This window comes from Larimichthys crocea, chromosome XIII, assembly GCF_000972845.2.
Source record: "Larimichthys crocea isolate SSNF chromosome XIII, L_crocea_2.0, whole genome shotgun sequence".
NCBI lineage: Eukaryota > Metazoa > Chordata > Actinopteri > Sciaenidae > Larimichthys > Larimichthys crocea.
Genome location: NC_040023.1, coordinates 2042104 through 2062684, shown reverse-complemented (window position 1 = coordinate 2062684; position 20581 = coordinate 2042104). Strand labels below are relative to the sequence as shown.

General features: G+C 43.1%; 1 protein-coding gene across 1 annotated transcript in view; it reads left to right on the top strand.

Moving 5' to 3' along the window:
* The first annotated feature begins 3544 nt into the window (after positions 1–3544).
* The window catches only part of trim71 (tripartite motif containing 71, E3 ubiquitin protein ligase), a 28534-nt gene continuing 11497 nt past the window's right edge, over positions 3545–20581 (top strand). Inside the window, exons 1-2 of the mRNA XM_010746892.3 lie at positions 3545–5721; positions 19173–19340. Of these exons, the coding sequence (XP_010745194.1) occupies positions 4984–5721; positions 19173–19340 (906 nt within the window). The 5' untranslated portion in view covers positions 3545–4983. The remainder of the gene's footprint in view (positions 5722–19172; positions 19341–20581) is intronic.

Sequence of the window (20581 nt, the reverse complement as noted above, 5' to 3'; positions counted from 1 at the left end):
GTTCAAAATGTACAGCTGCACTCTGACTTAAATCAATCGTCCAGCGTGTGATTTCTGTGGCAGCAATTACACGTCTGAGATGACCGGAGAGAAATAACAGATCACACAGCTGACCACAAGTGACACATAATAAAAAATGTTATATTATTTTGCCCTTTACCATCTGTAGTTGCCTTCAGTGCTGCAGCAAGTAGGAGTAAAAACAGACCCTGTAGAGCTCCAGGTGGTCTGGATACATAAATGCCTGTTAAGGCCAGCAAATCCCTTTAATTAAGCAGTATATAAACATTTAATAAGTGGTTTATTGTGAAGGTTTAAGCTATTGTAATTGTTGTTTGTTAAGAGCTATTACTCCTATAAGGTGTATCATCAGATAAATGAGTAATAATTTATGAAAACATGCTTGTAATAATCTAAAATTCGTCTTAGGAGAAGTTATAATAATATGATAATATAATAATGAACACTTTCTCGTATCTGCTTGCAGCTACATCATGGTGTGATTATAAATAAATGTTACGCCCACTCCATTCAGTCAGATGATGCGCTGTTAATAATGGAATATAACCGGCGCCAATGAGCGTGCCATCCAAGGACAGAGCTAATCCTAACACAAGACTTTGTTTGTGTGTTTGTCTTTTGCTCAGAGCAACTGCTTTAATCATGTTAAGAGTGAATTCTTCTCCTGATTCAAAGAAAGAAGTAGTCAACACACTCCTTCTGCAGCCAGCGTCATAAGGAGTCATCAGTTGTCTGCAGTGGCTTTATGAAAAGCCTGTGTGACTCATACGACAGTACGGGGTATTCCTTCAGGAGGATTGTTTTCTCACTTTGACGTATCAACATAACCTCTGGCACGTTTGCAAGTGATTCATCCTTTTATCTGTCCTCGCTTGCTTTAATCGCCTTGCAAGGTTGCTGTAAATCAACTCGCCATCCTCCATCCTCCCTTTTTGTCCGAGCCACTGTTGTTCTTTCCTTTAACCCCTCCGAGATGAATGGAGTAACATTTGTGACCTGTGCCAAATTAAGTTAAGTGCCTCATATGATGTCACTTAGCTAATAACCCCGCACAGTTTTGACTTGCCTGCTTTCCTACTATGCTTGTGTAACCTTTTCTTTTTGTTATTGTCCTTGCTTCATCCTCCTTTCACCAAAGATCATTAACATCTTTTTTTTTTAATCCACTGTCCACAATCCAGTAGAACAAAGACAGATAATTAACCAGCAGCTTTTCTGATAATTAACCAACAGTCTCTGTCATTTTTTGGAGCAAAAATGCCACACGTTCTCTGACTGCTGCTTCTCAGATGTCTCCTGTGTCATGTGATGATTGAATATCTGTATGGTATGGACTGTTGGTCAGGTCAGGTCAAAAGAAGCCATTTGAATGCCAATAGCTAATTTCTCTTGCATGCTCACACATGAACAAGGGTGCGTACAAGGGTCTGTATGTTGTATTTCCGTGTCTGTTTCTTAGTTTGTCTTGTTTTAGTATTTCTTTATTTTTGGGTTGCGAAGGGAAAGGATGAGGGTGAGAGTATACTCAGTGTACTAGTATGTATGCATGTTTACCCATTGCTGCTAGTTATTGTACACTCTACGAATTAAAATGATGTATAAGAAACCATTTGATCATAAACAATCCTGAGCCTAGAGGAAACATTACATTACAGCTATTTGGCTGATGCTTTTATCCTTAATTATTTAATATAAGTGTGTTCAGCTTTATGGATACAACCCAAAGGGATACAAAGGAAATACCAAGAACAGACAATACATAGTCTACTTAGACGGCTAATATCCACAGTAACTCTTGAAGCGTGATTACAACATTGAGTCACATCTTTAAGTGTCGCCTTGCAGTATTTACAAACCGCTGTGTGTTCTTTTGGATGCTCCTTTGAAGAGAAACTCTTTGTGGTTTAGGAAACTAAAAATTTTACCTCAGGCCGGACCCTGCTTAGCTTCCGAGATCAGGCGTATTCAGGGTGATATAGCTGTTGTTAACTTTTAATCTTGTACCGTGTGAAAGAAAGACATTATGGTACAAAGTGATGGGAAAAGGAGATTTTTTGTCCGGGGCTGTAATGTTGTACGGCTCCCTCGATAAATAATCAGAAATGATGAAAGAAATTAGTGAGCGAACACTTGTACTGTGGATGTAAGCACATGTCACATGCTGTTAATTCCTCCGTGTTATCAGGATGTAAATAACATAATGCTTGACTTGTGCTTATAGTGCAGCCAAATCAAATATCATGCTTATAAAACGATGATGATGATAACATGTTAGAATGAAGTCTTTTCTTCATTGCCGTCTCACTCAATTCCTCATTCTGCATAACTTCTGCTGTCCATAATAACTCGAGGGGCTCTGACATGAGTTCTCCCGGTTTCACAGCACTCTCTTGTGTTTCTGCTCAAACCAGAAAGAGAAGAAAGAAACCACAGATCAATATCCTTTCATATCCCAGGACTCTAACAAGTCCACAGACCGCTGTTCACTCCACTATGTTGTCTGAGTAGTGCTTCACAGAAATGATTTATTTCCAATGGGCCCCAAATTGAGCTATGATGATGTATGACTTAATTAATCAATATGAACACACAGTCTAACCGTTAAAGAAGTTTTTAAATAAAATCTTGTCTGTGCCAATGTATCAGAGATTTTTTAATTTTAATGGGAGATTACCTGGTTAAATAAATCACTTTTTGCAGCTGTTGCACATTATTTAACTGTATATTTGATCTTTTATTATATATCTTATATATATATATATATATATATATATATATATATATATCTATATATATATATATATATATATATTGATCTATAGAAGATTACTTGTTTAACGTGCTTATGGCTGAGCTCTTTTAAAGAACTTTAAAGAAATTTTAATTATAATCCAGTGATTCGTTAATGTTTTAATGTTTTCAAATTTGCTGTTTTAATGTTTAAATGAATTCTGATGTTTTTAATTAAATTTTCTTCTCTTTTTAATTTTTTATTTCTATTGCTATTGCTTGTCTTATTGTCACATGTTTTTCCTTGCCTCTGTAAAGCACTGTGAATTGCCTTGTGTACGAATTGTGCTATAGAAATAAACTTGCCTTGCCTTGCCTTGCCTGCCTTAACATGTGTTGTTTTTATTTGTTTGTATACCTGGAGTATTGTAACAAAAATAATTTCCCCCTGGGATTATTAAAGTATTTCTGATTCTGATTCTGAAATATTAAGTAAACTAAATAAATGTGCAAATAAGACAACAGTGCAACAGCACGGAGTGTAAAGGATGCTACAAATAAATGTTAAATACGGTTTGTGTACATGAGGTAGGTGGACAGTAGTAGATAGTGTTTACTTTCATCTGTCTTTATCTACACTTTCAAATAGAAGTATTCTTTGTGTGTAAAGTTCCCCAGTAACCATTAGCTACCCCCCCACCCCTCACCAGTCCAGCAGCTGGAAGGCTGGAGGGTCACTAAAACCCTTTATACTGTACAACATCAATCATAATTAGCTTTATATGCTGTATATCCTGGAGGGGGGTCAGAGTAAATTTAATAGAAAATAAATCCCTCCTGGTTTTATCCCATTTCATTTCATTTCCTTTAACTTCTTCCACCCTAATGGTGAAACAAATTAGATCATTTCCAACAGGTGGACACACACGCGCACCTCCTTGTCACTCATAACATGACTGACTTGGATCACCGTGCGCGCGTACGTGAGACCACCCTCTCTCTCCTCACTGACGGGAGCGCGCATTTGGCGCACACTCCCCTCTCTCTCCTCCCCAGGGCGGAAGTGGGTCCATTTTTTCTCCCCCCCTCCTCCACCTCCTCCCTCAGTCGGATAAGAGCGGCTCGAGGAGCTGCAGCCCGAGCAACACGCGCACCACCCCGAGAGCGCACACCTCCTTGTTTACGGTAATTCAGCCGAGAGTCAACGACGGCGACAACGGCGACGTAAAAAAAACTGAATCAAAAAAAGGGTCCATACGCGTCGTTGGACCGCGAGGGTTTAAGGGCGTTGTTTCCACGCTGAGAGAGAGGGTGGAGAAGAGGTGGAGGCAAAAAAAAAAAAAAAAAAAAACCCTGCGCATTCCTCCACGCAGAGAGGGGACACCAGACCGGGGAATGAGAGCTGTGAAGCGGCCTCTTCACAACCGGTGAATCCGCCCACGGAGCCTCGCTACGGGCGTCTGTGTTTCGTTTTTTTGTGGCTTTATTGGAGAGTTTCTGAAATGACCCGACACACACTATGATATCGTTGCTTTGATGAATAATTTACGGTGCTGCTGCTGCTGCTGCTGCCGCGACTACCGACCGACTGCTGGCTGCGCCCGACGCCGACTCAACGGGCCCCGATGGTGGACTAAGACAACAACAACAACAACAAGAAGAAGGAGCTAAATTTAAAGGAGCAGAGAGAAAACAATTTCTTTTTAATAAGCGTGATAAATGTGCTGTTTTGTAGCCTAGAGCCCTGTAGTCATGTTGCCTAGTCGGTGGGGGAGGAGAGACCGAGCCCCCAGAATTTCGACGCCGTCTCAGTGTCACTCCAGTTTGGGCTTTATTTTATGAGCCTCACCCCTCAACTCCCATCGGACACTTTTTTTTTCTCTCTCTCTCTCCCACCCTGCACAGATGCGCCAACATCATCATCTCCTCCTCATTGGTCTCAATGCTTCCCATCCAAACGCCTTACACAAGTGAACTGAAGTCTAACAAACTGTTTGGCTGCCTCCCTTGTTTTGCATCAAGTCAGAGTTGTATAGTTACAGAGAGAAATCTGTAAGTCGATGAGCGCCGCTTTCACTGTTGGAACTGACTTTAATACCTCATGAATCTACCTCAAACACAACTTTTTAGTTTCTACACAACACAAGGGCCGATGTGTCCCCAAATGAATACCTCAACCTCACTGCTGCGCCTGTTGTAAACTTCAAGCCTGTGTTTCAGTAAAAGCTGCAGATGGCTTCGTTTCCAGACTCGGACCTGCAGACGTGTCCGCTCTGCAAAGAGCTCTGCGGCTCCTCTGCTCCTATTTCCTCCAGCTCTTCTACCTCCTCATCTTCCTCGCATACCTCGACGTCCTCCAGCCAGACCACCAGAAGGCTCCACGTCCTGCCCTGCCTCCATGCCTTCTGCAGGCAGTGCCTGGAGGGTCAGCGAAGTCCTGGGGACCCGCTGAAACTGCGTTGCCCCACCTGCGACCAGAAGGTGTCCATCTCTGAAGCCGGCGTGGACTCCCTGCCTTCCTCCAACTTCCTCTTCAGCAACCTGCTGGACGTGGTGGTGAGCTCCGAGGAGCAGATCCAGAACAAGAACGGCCACCACCACCATCGAAGTGGCATCGGCGGAGGCTCCTCGGGCTTCCATCATTCTCACGGAGGCCTGCTGCACCCTCACCACCTGGGAGAGCCTCAGTGCAGCTCCTGCGACGAGGAGAACCCAGCTACCTCCCACTGCCTTGACTGCCAGGAGTATCTGTGCGACAACTGTGTGCGGGCACACCAGCGGGTGCGGCTGACCAAGGACCACTTCATCGAGTGCCTGGGAGACAACCTCCACCTGGGCCGGGTCAACGCCAACAGCAACTCGGGACAGCCGGGGGTGTCGGTGTCTCTCGCGCAGTCCCTGCAGAACAACTTTGCCCTGCTGTCCCTGTTCCAGGATCGCATGAGCTTCTGCCAACACCACGACAATGAGGTGAGTCTAACATTTACACAGAGAACAGCACATCCGTATGAATAACACATTGAGGCGGTGTCTTGGCATCCAAACCTACCCTACTGGTTCTGTGGCATCATATTTATTAATACACACACACACACACACACACACACACACACACACACTCCTATAGTGTAATAGCATTATGTGTGTAGTATGTAACCACACTGCCGACCATATGGCCTTAGGTTCAAAGGGAGCTGAGTGGCTCTTCACCTAGTTCCCTGGAGACAAACATGCTCGTGTGCTGAGCTGGATTTACACACACACACACACACACACACACATACAGACTGCATGCACACACACACTTATAAGCATAGACACATGCAGAGTCTGGTTAATCTGTACCACACCATCCATTCAGGGCAGAGAGAGAGAGAGAGAGAGAGGCCCCTGTAGTAACTGCACACATGTTTCTATGACTGTTAGAAGTTCTGTCCATGGACATATTATGGAGATCTAGCTTTTCTCTGATAATGGGAAAGACAAGTTGGAACTTGGGGCCCAAAGTTCTTTTTCTTTTTCCTTTTTTTTTGGCATCATGTGATTGGAGCAAAGTAAACTACAAAGCGCCCGTAAAACAGGAAACCAGCCTTTTTCTTGGTTTAGTCATATGGTCAGGAAGAATAACAAATAGCGCTGGTAGGGGGTCTTGGAATGTCATTATGGTACCACTTCTGGTTTCTGTTGAGGAGCTCAGAGAAAGTTTTGCCCTACAGCTGGAGAATATACAGAACATGAATAAAAAAAATATTTAGTTCAAGTAGATTATCTGAAAAGATCTGAGCTGAATGACGTCAGTGATCACACGCCGCATACTTGCATGCACTTTGATAGTTACTTGTATCAAACGGTGTAGTACTATTGCAATTTTTTCACTTAACCAATGAACGGTTGTGGGTTGCACATTAATTACAGTAGCGTGTGTGTGTACGTCTTATTACCCGTCCAACTGTGAAACGTTGCAGATGTGGCAGGATTCATCGTCAAACCTCGTTAAACTCACCCGTGCCGTCAACTGCGACTTCAAGATTTAGATTTAGATTTTGTGTAAAGTAAAGAAAGATTTGACTTCATAAAACTGCTCATGCTGATCATCCCAGTCAACAATTTCCTAATTCTCCATGATAAAACCTGTAACACATGGAAACACAACGCATAGGAACTTAACATCTTGCTCCACCACGATGGAAACCACTGCACCCACTCCTTTTTAAAGCATTACTCCATAGTGCTATGTGTGAACAAGCCGTGAGTCAAGTTATCTTTAAAACAAAAGAGAAGCAGGATGGGTTGTTGTCGTGGAGGGAGAAAGCATCTGTTAGCAGTTAACATTTATTCCTTTTATCCCGGCTATCAGACAGACGTTTGTTTATCGGCGAAGTCGGGTTACTCAGTGTTAAACTGTGAATGTAAATAAAAATGCAGCGACATCAATAAATGAATAATTCCTTCTGCAGGTCTGCACAACATTAATTAAAAGCCGAGTCAGTTCAGATTTCCAATTAAATTTTTTTGCCTGTGACCTACAACCCCGTACTCACCCCCCTCCCCACATCCAGTGCCAGTAAACGGGTGGGTTTGGTTTTCCAGTAAGGGCTTCATTTCCCAGTTAAGCCCCACTCACTCACTCACTCACTCACTCACTGACTGTGTTCAGCCCTCGGGGAGGTAATGACACAGGAGAGGGCTAGTCTTTCTTTACCTATGAGCGCCGAGCAAGCCGAGTCATTGTCCGTCACCCGGCTCCACATCCATCATCTGTTTTAAAATGGTTCCTCGTAAACGCAGTCTGTTTTTGAAAGACCAGTTATGGCATAAGACTTTGATATTAGGTAATGAAATCTTCTTCATTTCAGTTCATTTATTTTGATCTTTTAATCGGGTGCATATTTATTTAATGCACAGTCTTTCTTAAAGGGCCAGTATACTCTTAGACGGTCTTACAGCTTTCCGAAACCGATGATCCGACATTCCTGCTCACTTGACATTGTGATTGGCCAGCTGTGTGGAGGTGAGAAAGAAGCCACGGTTAGAAACTCTATAGCCCTGTAGCGCTCGTTTTCAAGGACAGATTGAAAATCTGCAGCTTTATGCCCACATTTAAACAATATCACATCTTCCCCTCTCAACTACCGCAACAACCACGAACGCGTTTGATTTTTTCCGACATGGACAGCACGTCATACGACCTAGCGCTGCCCTTGGAGCCTGCTGGTTAATTCAGAAACTTGTGGTTTCCTCATGTTTGAGGGCGTGGGTGTTGAAACTGGTTTTCAGCCACAAAATTCCCATACCAGATATTTAAGATGTTTGTTGCATGCAGGAAGGACTGTTTTCTTCCACACTGTTGCTGAAACGCAGTTTGCATCTTCAGACGTAGACCACTGATTGTATTTCCATTATTTCTCTCTCACGCAAGCCCACAACACACACTGCACGCATGCGGTCAGCTGGCCCTCAGCTGTAGCCTTCGCTGCGTATTCAAGCAGAACTCCACACAACACACACGCACCACATCTGCTTTTGTCTGGGCTGGTTTTTAAGCTCTGCGGGCCTTCGTACCAGTACCAGAGGACTGTTTCGTGTGACCAGGATCTGGGGTCTGTCCCCTCTGCAGTGTTACATAAGCATTTCTCCTCTCCCTAGAGATTGGTGGTGACGATGGTTACTGCTCGCTGCTGAAACATCTAAAAGAATAAGAATATTTCAGTCATGGGTGACGCTTTATGCAATTCCCGTGCCTGTCTTCCTGCCTGGCTTGATCTGCTCTGTGCATCTGGTGGAATCTCGAACATTGTCTGGAGCGGCCACGAGCCCACCCCGAGGCCACGGCGGTCATGATGTTTGAAAAATGAGTGCAACAAGAAGAAACTCAACACAGGTGTAATTAATGACCTTAACGATGGCTGCATTACAGTGAGGTGATCGAGTTTCAGGGCTACTGCTACTGTGCGTGTATGTTAAATATATGGTGGAACCATAATTGCTGTTATTAGCTACACCTGTGCTTTTCATGCCACGGCAAGTTGAGATATGAAAAAGGATTTTAATGGCAAAGTGTAAATCGTTAGTTCGCAGACCGACATATTGATCTGCTTCATATCTCTGTATCGTGGAGATCCCAGTTAAACTAAACCATTTAGTTTAGTTTGAACGTTTCTACAACGTGCGATACTCTCCGTCTTACATTTGGATGGAAAAAAACAAACCCCTAAAGCCGCAGATTTTATTTCAACCCGGTGACATTGGTAGTTGCAGGTTAGAAGCAGAAAGCGTCTGTACATAGAGCTCGATTCAGGTTTTGGAAATTGATATCATCTTCAAATCTCGGGAAATCTGATTAAACACCCTGATATTGCAAAAAACAGGGATGGTGACGCAAAATCTCTTCCTTCATGAAGTTTTCCCCCATGTGGGTCGTGGAGCGAATATCACATTTATTTGCTTTGGCTTGACTTTTCTCTCCCAGTTCTCCGCACATAGATCACATCAGTCATTCTGAGTTAACCCGTTGTTAATTCACATACCTCGTCTAAAGATCTGCTAATGGAAAGTAATCAGAAACTGTAAAAACCTCATCGACTCTCTAGTGGAAAGATTGATGGCGAAATGAAGAGTTTCAGTTGGAAGATAAGCTCCTTGGACTGCAAAGGAGAGTCAGCTACCCACTGATAAGAATATAGGCTATGTGTGCACGTGTGCGAATACGTTGGCCTACTTAAACAGCATGAATGTCAGTTGTTACTCATCTGAAGCACTGGCAGTCGGTGAGGGTCCCACGTTGTGTGTGTGTGTGTGTGTGTGTGGAAATGGAAAATTGGATTACATCAAAGGACTGCCCTCTGCTTGCTGTGATGTCACCCTCCGACATAGAAATACATACGCAGCTCTATCTGAGAGACACCTAATGATATGATAATCCTACAAAATGTCACTCTGTGCTTCTAGATTAAATTGTTGTCACCATGGAGTCTCAGCAGCAGCAGCGCACACACACACACACAAATAGTCTTTATATAGCTACCAGAGGTGGAGGGGGGTTACTGAAGCGGGCTGAAAGCGGACAGAGAGTGGTTGCTGGGCAATGAGCGCCTACAATGCATCGTGTTTTATAAGGATGAGGTGAAGTTGAACTAATCGGTTTGACGGCCTACCAAAGCTCTTGTGCCTCCTCGGGGGCCATTTTTGTCTAGCGTCAAAATAACGAAGACAGTGGGATGTTCACTTGCAGTGGGAGGTCTTTTTAAAGGAATTTTATTGTGGTTTGTGGCAGATTTCCACAATCCTGCTCTTCTGTGTGAAAAAATGTACTCCTTTTTTTTGTGTGTGTAGGTGTGTAGAGGAAGACTTATCTCTTAAAACATATGCTGGGCTGGCTTTACGAATCACCATCCAGTTTTACTCCCCCTCTCTCTGGAGCTAGCAGAGAATGTTTGTAAGGAAACCTAACCCAACACTGACGCTGATACAAGGCCAGAGGAATTCCTGTAACTTGAGTTTATACCTCCTGGGTTCTTTTTTCCCCTTCTCCCTCTCTCTTTCTCTCACACCCTGGGTATTTCCTCCGCCGACTCCTGCCTTTCTCATCAGCGCTCTCTGTCTGCTCTGTGTCAGAGACAATGGACATTATGGATGCAGAAAGTCTCCTCAACATGATTTAGCAGCTGTTACTGTTGAGGGCCAAGTGATTACATTTCATCACTCCTGGAAGTATCCGTGTGAGTGTGTGGCAGCAGCGTTTTCCTTTCTAAGAGCATCTCCCATCTGTAGGTAGTTATCCTCTGAAGAGGATTTTAGTGTATGTGTGTGTGTGTGTGTGTTTCCACCCAGCCAGCAGAGTTGGATTATATGAAGTTGGACTTCCAGGGTTTTAATGTGCAACATGTGCCCAGTAATTAGAAAGCGTTCCCTGTTTCCTGTGTGTTGTGGATGTGTTTCATGTAGGCTAACGGGGAGTGTGTGTGCCCGTGTGTGTCCGAGCTTTGATGTCCATTTGAGGACTTTGGGCTATATAAATTTAATGGATAGAAAGGAAGGCATTTATCACATTCTCTTTGACAACGGGATTTAAAACCCATTCAAGAACTGGAACCTGCCACTTCCTACCCCAGTGGTTGGGCACAAATGGGGTTTTAATTGGCCATTATTTGACCTCACTCAACGGGATTGCACTGTTAACACGTTTAACGTTAAAGCTCTCAACCCTATTTGGGGGGACACTGCACAGCTTCCAGCTACGATTTGTCCACCCTCTGTGTTTTTCTTAAGACTGTGCTAGCAGTTGAGATAAGCAGTCGGCACACTTTGCAGTAGATTCAACACGTTGTGCTCTCAAACTTTAGACTAGTTGCTGTGGTCGTGAACACAGTGGCACATTGAATTTCCAAGTGACCATTTCATTTTCCGCTGTACAGATTTAGATCTTTAGATGGTTCATGCATTTAAATCGCCACAGTGCAGTCAAACAAACATCAGGCCAAGGTGCAGCTTTGGCCAATTAAAATCTGTGCAAGTGCACATTCCTAGTAGATCACTTTCGTCATATTTCTGCTCTATACTTCATGAGTGAAATTGTAAAATCCTTCCTCGTAGTTTTAGGTCAGACTCATGGATGTATAACTCACACTGACCTCCTTGTTTCGTGTTTCATTGTGTCACCAGTACCTGAAACAACACACTCTCCCCAGTGTTTGTTTTTATATATAGTCAACAATACATATTGTTACATGGGAGCGTGAACCCCACCGGGCACGTCTCCATCACGTCGTGGCGGCAATGCTGTTTTGGTCCGTCCTCCGGACAGCGTTAATGTTCTCCCTCCCTCCTAGACTTTGTTTACTTGCTCAGATTTAGTCTTTTTTTTTCTTGGTCTGTGTGCTTTTAGATGTGTAAATATAATTTTAAAAAATACTAAAAAATGATTTCCCTTTTGTCTGTTTTTACGATCAGAGGTTTGTACCAGGTGTTTTATGTTGAAAATCAACAGGATACTCTGTCTGACTTCTGACCAGCTCGATCTGCTCTGTGCATATTGACGCGGACTGTTTGCAACGCCCGTCAAAAATTGTATAGACGCGTATTCTCGCCACTTCTGGTGGGTTTGGAAACATCGACTAGAACGGCTGCAATCAGCTCTAGTGGCGGCGGCTCACATGAATTTGGGTGTAATTATAACATATGAATGAAGATGAAGTGTTCAGTAAATATTGTTCCATCGTTATTTCCTTCTTTCACTTCAGGGATTTGCATGTTTTGTGACTCGGTTTCTTTGTTTTGTAATGCCACATGTGACAGGCATTTACTCATGTTGATGTTTCGACTTACTTGTATAACCAGGCTGTTTCCTTTTTTAAAGGCCATTCTCCTTAGGCTGCCAAGTTGGTATGCCAGCCATGTACATGTGTGTATGTGTGTGAGACAAACAGGCGCTGAACGGATGAGCCAGTACAGAACGATAAATGTTGTCACTCTTCCGAATGTAGCATATGAATTTCCTGCCTTGGGACCATATGATGTGTATATGTGTTTTGTTGACACATGTAGAGTGAAGGCAACAATGAAAGCTTGACGTGGTTGAAGGTGGGAGGGAAAGGAGCGGTCTTGTTGTCATGGATTGAGGGTCATTAAGCATGCGGGGTGTTTATTGCTGCAGTAACCAAGAATAGCTGGTTTGTGACTGTATACTGATATGTGGATTTGTCACAGCTGCTCCACATTTCTTTCACACCGCTTCTCCATTTCATCCCTTGTTTGCTGGAAGCTCTCATGTTTCTCCCTCTCTCCCTCTCTCTCTCTCTCTCCTTCTCCTTTTTTTTATATATATATTGTTGTTGAACTAATTTTTTCCCCTTGATTTTTATCTCCCATCGCTCCCACCCTTTTTTTTACTGCTCAAGTATTAAGCACACAACCGTCAGTCACATGCTCGCTGGGTAAAGAGGCCAGCTGACTGTGGTTTGTTTTCTTTCTCCGCTGTGGGGCCGTCCAATCAGATCGCCGGCTTACAGCCACCGCCCCCCCATGTTGTATCTGGCAGAGTTTCAAAACATCGGTAGGCATGTCCGTGTGCGTGTTGTGTCGGTGGCAACAAGCCAACAGGGGTTGCCGCGAGAGGGCGGGGCGGCAGAGGAGGAGGAGGAGGAGAAAAGGAGTGATGGAGGGAACAGAGAGGAGAGGAGGGGAAATTATAATAAAACAAGACATGGAGGGAGGGTGTTTGGAAAAGATGAGAGGAGGTGTCTGTAAGTGGAGCTTTGTCTGGCAGATGGGATTGCTGGGATTGCTGGGAATATTGGGATTGGGAATTCCACAGATTATCCAGACTGTCTTAGAGCCGGTGCCGTCTATTTGTCCTTTCATAAGTGAAGTAACTTTGCTAATCTTTCTCCCCTTTCCTAGTTCTTAACTCCACCTACAACAGATGCAGAATGTTGAAGCGACAGACCGATAATAATAATTGCAGAGTTATGCGCCACGACATGATCGCTGTAACGCTTTCTTCTCAGAGGAGGAAACGGTTTAGTGTGCGAGTGCTTAAGCCATGTCTTTTTCTGCCTGACGTGTTGGAATGGGGCGTGTGAGTTCACATAACTCACTCTTTGTCATCAGCGCTCTCAAATGCTTAGCAGCTTCGCCTGACATGACAAAATTTCAACGTGATTTACGTCACAGCTCTGTTGAAGGGGATATCCTGAAGAACTTAAACGTGTTTTCAAATATTTATTGAGTAAAGGCCCACATGTTTGACTCGATGTGATGTTACCTCACGTCTTGTCTGCATACTTACCGTCTAAAAGCAGTCTTATCTTCTGAATAGATAAGGTTGCACGGCCACTTGGACCACCGTGGATCTTCTGGTTCGGCTGGTGCGTGCTCCTCCCTCATTACTAACTTAAGATGCCCTTAATTAAGCAAGGCAACTTCTGAACCTCCCCACTCTGGTTGATAAATGTTCAGGTTATCATAGTTATCCAATAGTCTAGAAGTAGTAAGTAAATTGAGTGTAAATTTGCCCATCTTTCAAATTAGACTAAAGGTATTTGGTTCAAGCTGTTTGACACACTGACATCTGACATCAGCCTCAAGGAATGTCTGTTCAGTGTGTGTGTGACTGTGTGTTTGTATCCATCCACTACTCTGATCTTTCTTGTTTCAGTCTGTTGACAAGGAGTGAAAGAGCACACAGGCCGGAGGCACTGACACAGAATTTAAAAAGAAACACGGTCACACAGTTAAAGTTTTTACACAAAGTATACAGATACTATATGTTTTAAAGATTCAAGCCACACATGTGTTTGGCTTTCCCATCTTCTGATTTGAATTGACTCAATTTCCTCAGTGGCCTTCAAATGTTTTTCTTGGCAGATCAAATCGTGCACACGCGTCTGGAAAACTAAAAATCCACCATGAAGTCTGATCTCATCTCTTTAAACTATCTCACATATTTCATACTTTCTATAGTGGCATATTTAATTTAATTTCCTTGTGCATATGAAATTATAATGAATGTGAAATTGATTGGTTCCACTGCTGTTATTTGATTATGAAGATAAGCACACTTATTATCCGCTGCAAGTATATTATATATTAGCCTCGTCGTGATTACAGTCAGATTAATCAGGGTGGGGCAGCCTGATAACATTTATTTCCTGAAGCTTAATTTTCATTTACGTCTTTCGTTTCACTTCCTACAAAGAAAATCTGTTCATTTCCAGTTGTAGATCGAGTTTCAAGTCACGCAATACATGGATTTAAACGGCATTTTCACAACATACTCCGAAGTACACATGAAATACATTTTCCTTGCATGTGACAGCCGACGTATAGCGTAAGATGGAGCGCTGTTGAGAAACGGCATTTGGACACGATCGTCGCAGATGTCCGGGCATCTCGCTGCTGCTGAAAGTGGCGTGGAGTTCGCTCTCACCGTTCTCAGAGCAGTCCTGGTTTTTCTGGCACCACAGTGTGACATTACATGGCCCTTGTCCCCTCCCCCCACCTCGGCTGTGCATGCAGGCAGCGAGTGCTGCGGCGAGTGATTTTACTGGCTAGTTGAGCTTGTGCCCTCTCCCCCAGTTCCCAGTACTTACCTAGGGAGGGAGGAAAGGGGGTGGATCCGACTACTACTGCTGCTTGCCCACCGTGTGAGCACAAGGCCAGACTCACAGCCGTCATGCATTTACACTAATGTTTCCCTCAAGATTTCACTATTTTTGTTTTTGTCAAGCTAGAATGTAGTGCGCTGCTGCCACACCAATTGTGTATATACAGATATAAGTTAAATCTGGATGTTTATTAATGTTTCTATAAAAAAAATCAAATGTTTCTGTCCTTTTTGGGACTTGTGTGTCTCCAGTATCTTATAATAACCAATAAAATGAATGAAGCAGGGGGATAAATACTGAAATTATTAATTAAAAAGTCCACAAGGAGTCTTTTACAGTGTCGGCTTGCTTGTGTGCCAGCAGTATTAGTCTGTTTTTAAATGTATGCCTGCAGCGAACAATTATTTTCCTCAATCGTTGATTATTTTTATGGTGTAGCCTTTTAGTTTTTAGCATTCCAAAGATATTGAATTTACTCTTACCTTTTTTTTTCTAAGTGATCAATCAACTGTTCGCTTCAGCTTTATTTGACTTGTTTTGACTTGCTTTGGAGGTTCGGTTTACGTTAAGGCCTTTTCAAACCCACACAAGTGCCCCCTACATATGTGTCTTGAGTGTAAACCCATAATGGAAGGGAGTGTAATGGGCAGAGAGGATGAATGAGAAACATCCGGTGAACTAATGAAATACAATAACTCACTTCCCCCAGCGTAGCCGAGCCCTCGTGTTCACCACTTTTATAGCTGGTGGTGATGGCATGTTTCTTCCAGCCCACTCTCCCAGTAGCACTTCATTTTGTCTCCCCGTGTATGTGTGTTCTTGTGCACATGTGCGTTTCTGTTTGTAGGCTACGTTTTGCTACGTGTTGATGTGTAATAAATAAATCCTGTAGGCGAAAAACACCTCTGTCCCAAGGCCTCCCCTCCAGGGTGTCCTGTGTGGAATTTACAACTTTGTTAGCGTGACACCACGCCTATTTCACATCTTTTTAAGTTGTTTTTCACATTCCGCGTCACGTGCGCACGCTGGAAGTTTCTGGTGAGCTCTTGCATGTGTGAGGGTATCCGGCGTGTCCAGCGTATGGCATGGCTGTGAAATGCCTGGCTTGTTCTCGTACCACATGTGTAACAGAGTGGCTGTGTGTTCCTTTTGCGTGCGGAGACTTTGCTTTGTGTGTGTGTGATGCTTTTTGTGTCTCGTCGGTCGAGTAAGATAAATATTTGTGAGAAGTCACTTGCAGCTTGTTGAGCGATGGGTTTGAAGGAGAGGCAGATAAAGACGGAGGCGAGCAGAGAGGGAACAGGAGCCTTGCGTGAGGACCTCTGGGAAGAACCAGTATCCTGTGTGAGTCAATAATATTGACTGCCGTTCCAAGAGGCCGACGTGTTATGCAATCTACAACCTTGTGCGTATGAGTGTGCTTCAGCCTGAGGAGTGTTGGGCTGTTGATGACACATAAGCTGCAGATAGCATTAAAGATATCGGACGCTTCATGCATGTATCATAGGATCTGTTTCTGTGAAACATCCGGTGTTTTCAATAACGGGCTTCTTTTTTAAAAAAAATTGTTTCCACGTCTACAAACGGTGCCTGTAAACACGAGATAATACAGTCATAAGATATTATTGATTTCTGAACGCTCCATATAAAATCTCATGGGTCAGTTGGTAGTGTTTTGTATGTTGTATCATGTATGGGTTTGATGTCATTGGATTGTACTGGGTGCAATGGTGATAATTTGGCATGACCTCAGGAATAGTCATTGTTTCCAAGGCAACAACATGGATCCAAATAAATGGTAGGTGGAGGCTTGTTGTGCTGCACATGCTGTTATGTTTGCCATCAGAAAGTGCACCATCATTAGATGATGAAAACACTTTGTGTTTTGTTTGATCGCCATATGATTCAAACAAGAAAGAGATATCGTGATTGGTCTCATATTATGATTGTGAAAACACAATCTCAGGACTCATCGGCCATCGTCTGACAATTTAGCATCTGGGGGAAAAGTCAATGTTTTTGGGCAATATGGTGTAGCCAGAGAATATCTGGGCCAAGAACTTGATATGTGAGAGAGACACATTTCTGCTAATCTCTATAAACAGATCTTTCTGGATGACTTTAAAATATACCTGATGGGTTTGGAGATTGCATTTCGGCCAATGCTTTGTGCCTCTTTTACCTCTCCACACAGACTGTTGCAACCAAAACCAGCTCAGACACGAGTGGTCAATACTACAAATGGAAACCAGGACGCTTCCAGTGCCAGAATCTTGATCTCTTGCTTATAAATTCTGCATTTGTATGCAGATATCTGTTTATAGAGATTAGTGAAAGCAAGAAAATATTATTACAACCGTAAAAACCTCTTGATTACGCATTAATAATTCACATTCTCCTGTGAAAACACACGTGCACAAATCCAAATGTACATTCACACAGCCAAAATGTATGACATGAGAAAATTACAACTTAAACGGGAGAAACGGTAAACAAGGTTAACAGATTGTAGATGCCCAAAAGTAGCTACCAGTAGATGACGTATTATCTGGAACAAGATACTTTATATTATTATTATTGTTATTATTTTTAAGACTCTATCAGACTACTCTCCTGAACAATAGGTGCTAGGCCCGTAAACGTCACAAATAGCAAGTCAGCGTTTTCACGTCAGGATCGGCTTTCCCATCGCTGTAAAATAAAATTTATAGTTCATTAAACCACTCGTCATATAATTGTCAATACTGGAACAGCTTCATTGGATGATCTGAGTGCTACTGATCCCAGTCCTGTAGATACAGTGGCTCCATCGCTCACCAGAATCCATCCTATCACAACACCATCAATCTGCCTGTCCCTCACCCCCCCAACTGCCTACGTCCGTCATCGTCCTCTCCACCTTCCTCCTCCTTTCCAGCCCAGCTGCATTCCTTGCTTTTGTGTGACCTGTCCCCTTGGAATTTAGGAGATGTGGGGGTGGGAGAGAGAGAGAGAGGACAGAAGGGGGGAAAAAAAGAAGAAGAGCAAGAAGAAAAAGAAGAAGAAGAAGAAGAAGAAGAGGAGGCTATTGAGTGACAGGGCGGCGCAGGGACTGTAGTAAAGGACGGGGCTCAGCAGAAACAGAGGCAGCAAGAAAAGGACAAGAAGAAAAGAATCTAAGAGGAGCTTAAGGAAAAGGCAGAAAGGAGGAGGATGTCAGATAAAGGGGGAGGTGTGTGTGTGTGTGAGAGAGTCTCATTAGATTATACTGCTCCCCAAGGGAACAGCCATTATTGATGGATTGATTGCAGGCCCCTCCCCATCCACTCAGGTCTCCTGCTATTGGAGGCCATTGATCTGGTGTCTCTTCGGGATATGATGGCCAGTGCATATTTAATTAGCCTTCCATTACAAACATTCAGCACTCAGACAAGGGCTTTAAAGCAAAGCTAAGGTTTTAGCAGCAAAGGTTAAATGACATTTTCCTTCACATCCTGGGGGACAGGGGGCCACTTTTTTTTTTTTTTTCTGTCAGCTGCTTTTACTTCATCCATCATGTAGCAATCATTTCTACGATAATAATAGAGATTCATGTGGTGTTCAATCTAATAAATGTAAAAAGAAGGCATGTAATTAATGTTTTTTTTTTTTTTTTTTAAAGAAGATGACATGGGAATAGCCTCCCTTTATGGCCCTCTTTCTCCTCACATAAAAGATTGTCCAGAACGAGTATTGATCTACTTTTGGTGGCCTTCTGTGCTTCTTTTTGGGTTTGGAAAAGAGAAACTCTCTGGGGTGTCATGGCTTATTTGGGCCTCTCTGGTAACGCATGCATATGCATGGCTTGTTTATCATTCATGGTCTTTTCTCATTTATCACCTTTGTGTGTGTGTGTGTGTGAGGGCGAGAGACTTAACTGTGATTAATGTATTCATCCTGCCTGTCTCATTTCATTGTGAGCCTTTGATGACACAACTGTAAAGCACAATAGACTGACAGTGTCACAGTGACATATGTCTTCTTGCCGCAGGCTAAGATACTGACAGTAATTGTTGGTATCCAGATATTCAGGTCCTTAATTACTGTTGATTTGGCAACAGCATTTCATGTCGTTAAAGTAAAGCTTTCAACATATGGTTAGTAATTCATCTAAAAGGAAAATGCATTATTAATTTAATTATACATACACAAAGTAACTTTACAGTGTCGTCTCTCGAATGTCACTCTGAGATAATAAGAGGAATTAAGCTTAATGGTCAGATGTATCAAACAAGTGTCGTCTCAGTTTGTGCCTGTCTGAACCAGACACTTATTTGCCTGCGTCTCTGTTTTTTCTAGGTGTTCCTGTTCTTCTGTGAAACCTGCTCGGTGCCTATCTGCAGGGAGTGCAGCGTGGGCCGACATATGGGCCACACCTTCGTTTATCTACAAGACGCCGTACAGGACTGCAGGGCCATCACCATCCAGCTGCTGGCAGATGCACAGCAGGGACGACAGGCCGTGCAGGTAAGACAGGGACATAATTCACATGGGATAAAAGAGGCAAATATGTCTTTGGTTTTTTGTTTGTTTGTTTTACCGCTTGACTCTGGAACCAAGGCAACAGTAATGAGGCAATACAAAATGAAATGTGAGAATTAAGGAGAACGTGGCCAGATGTTCTTATAATTTCATCAAGAGAAAATGGATCACTTCACAGGGCTCGAATAGGTCCAACTGATTTAAGTCTCAACTAAATAAAGCCAAGAGCTCTTCTGCACAATTCTCCAAAGTGTGACAAGAAGTCAATCCCTACGAAGGTCAAACCACACAAATCCACACTCATCCATCTCCCAGTGAGAAGCTAAGGAGAGCAGCTGTGTCTTTCCATCGTCCCTCAGCACAGAGAGACCGACTATTAGAGATGATCAGCTTGAATATGTTTGAGAGTGACCAGTGCTGGGCTGATGGGAAGCCTGGGGTTAGAGGTGTCCAGCTGGCCCTGAAAGGGGGTTGGGTCGCATGGAGTGAGGTCTGGTTGGGGCAGGGCTGAAGGTCAAAGGGGGAGGAGGAGCGGTGAGGAGCATGGGGGGAGGGTAGATGAGGTATTTAAAGGATTTCAGAGAAAGGAAAACTCCCCTCCTCTTTGAAAGAAGTGAAACACTTTGCCCTCCCCCTGCCTCTTACTCTCACTCCCACACAAACACACACATCGCCTCTGTTCATTTACGTAATTACAGATTAGATGGCAGCTTGGTGGACATCCTCCCAGTTCAGCTTATACAATCAAATATGCACAAATGGAAAAAAAAGGATGAGGTTTCACTAACACTTTGTTTAATCATGTCCATAAAAATAAAAAACACACATGCATTACATTTGCTATCACTGATCTGAAGGGAATGATTTCGACTACACTGAAACAGTTAATTGATTCATTTGTGGCCTGATGAAACACAAATATAAACCTCATGGTGGCGCTACAGAAAAACATCAGTGCAATTAAATTATTAAGGATAACAATGTCTGGTAATCAGGTATGTTTTCACAAAAAGGTTTCAGTTCAGAGAAGTGCTGGACTAACTGGTGGACAGACATGCCTGTAGTTTGACTAAACAAAACATTTTTTTTGCGTTTCTTCATGTTTATATTATTGTGAAGTCAATGGTTTTTTTTTAAGTTTTAGACCGTGAAGATGTCATTTTTGGCTCAAAGAAACTGTGGCAGGCATTTTACAGATAATAATTGTTTCATAAAAGATCCAGCTG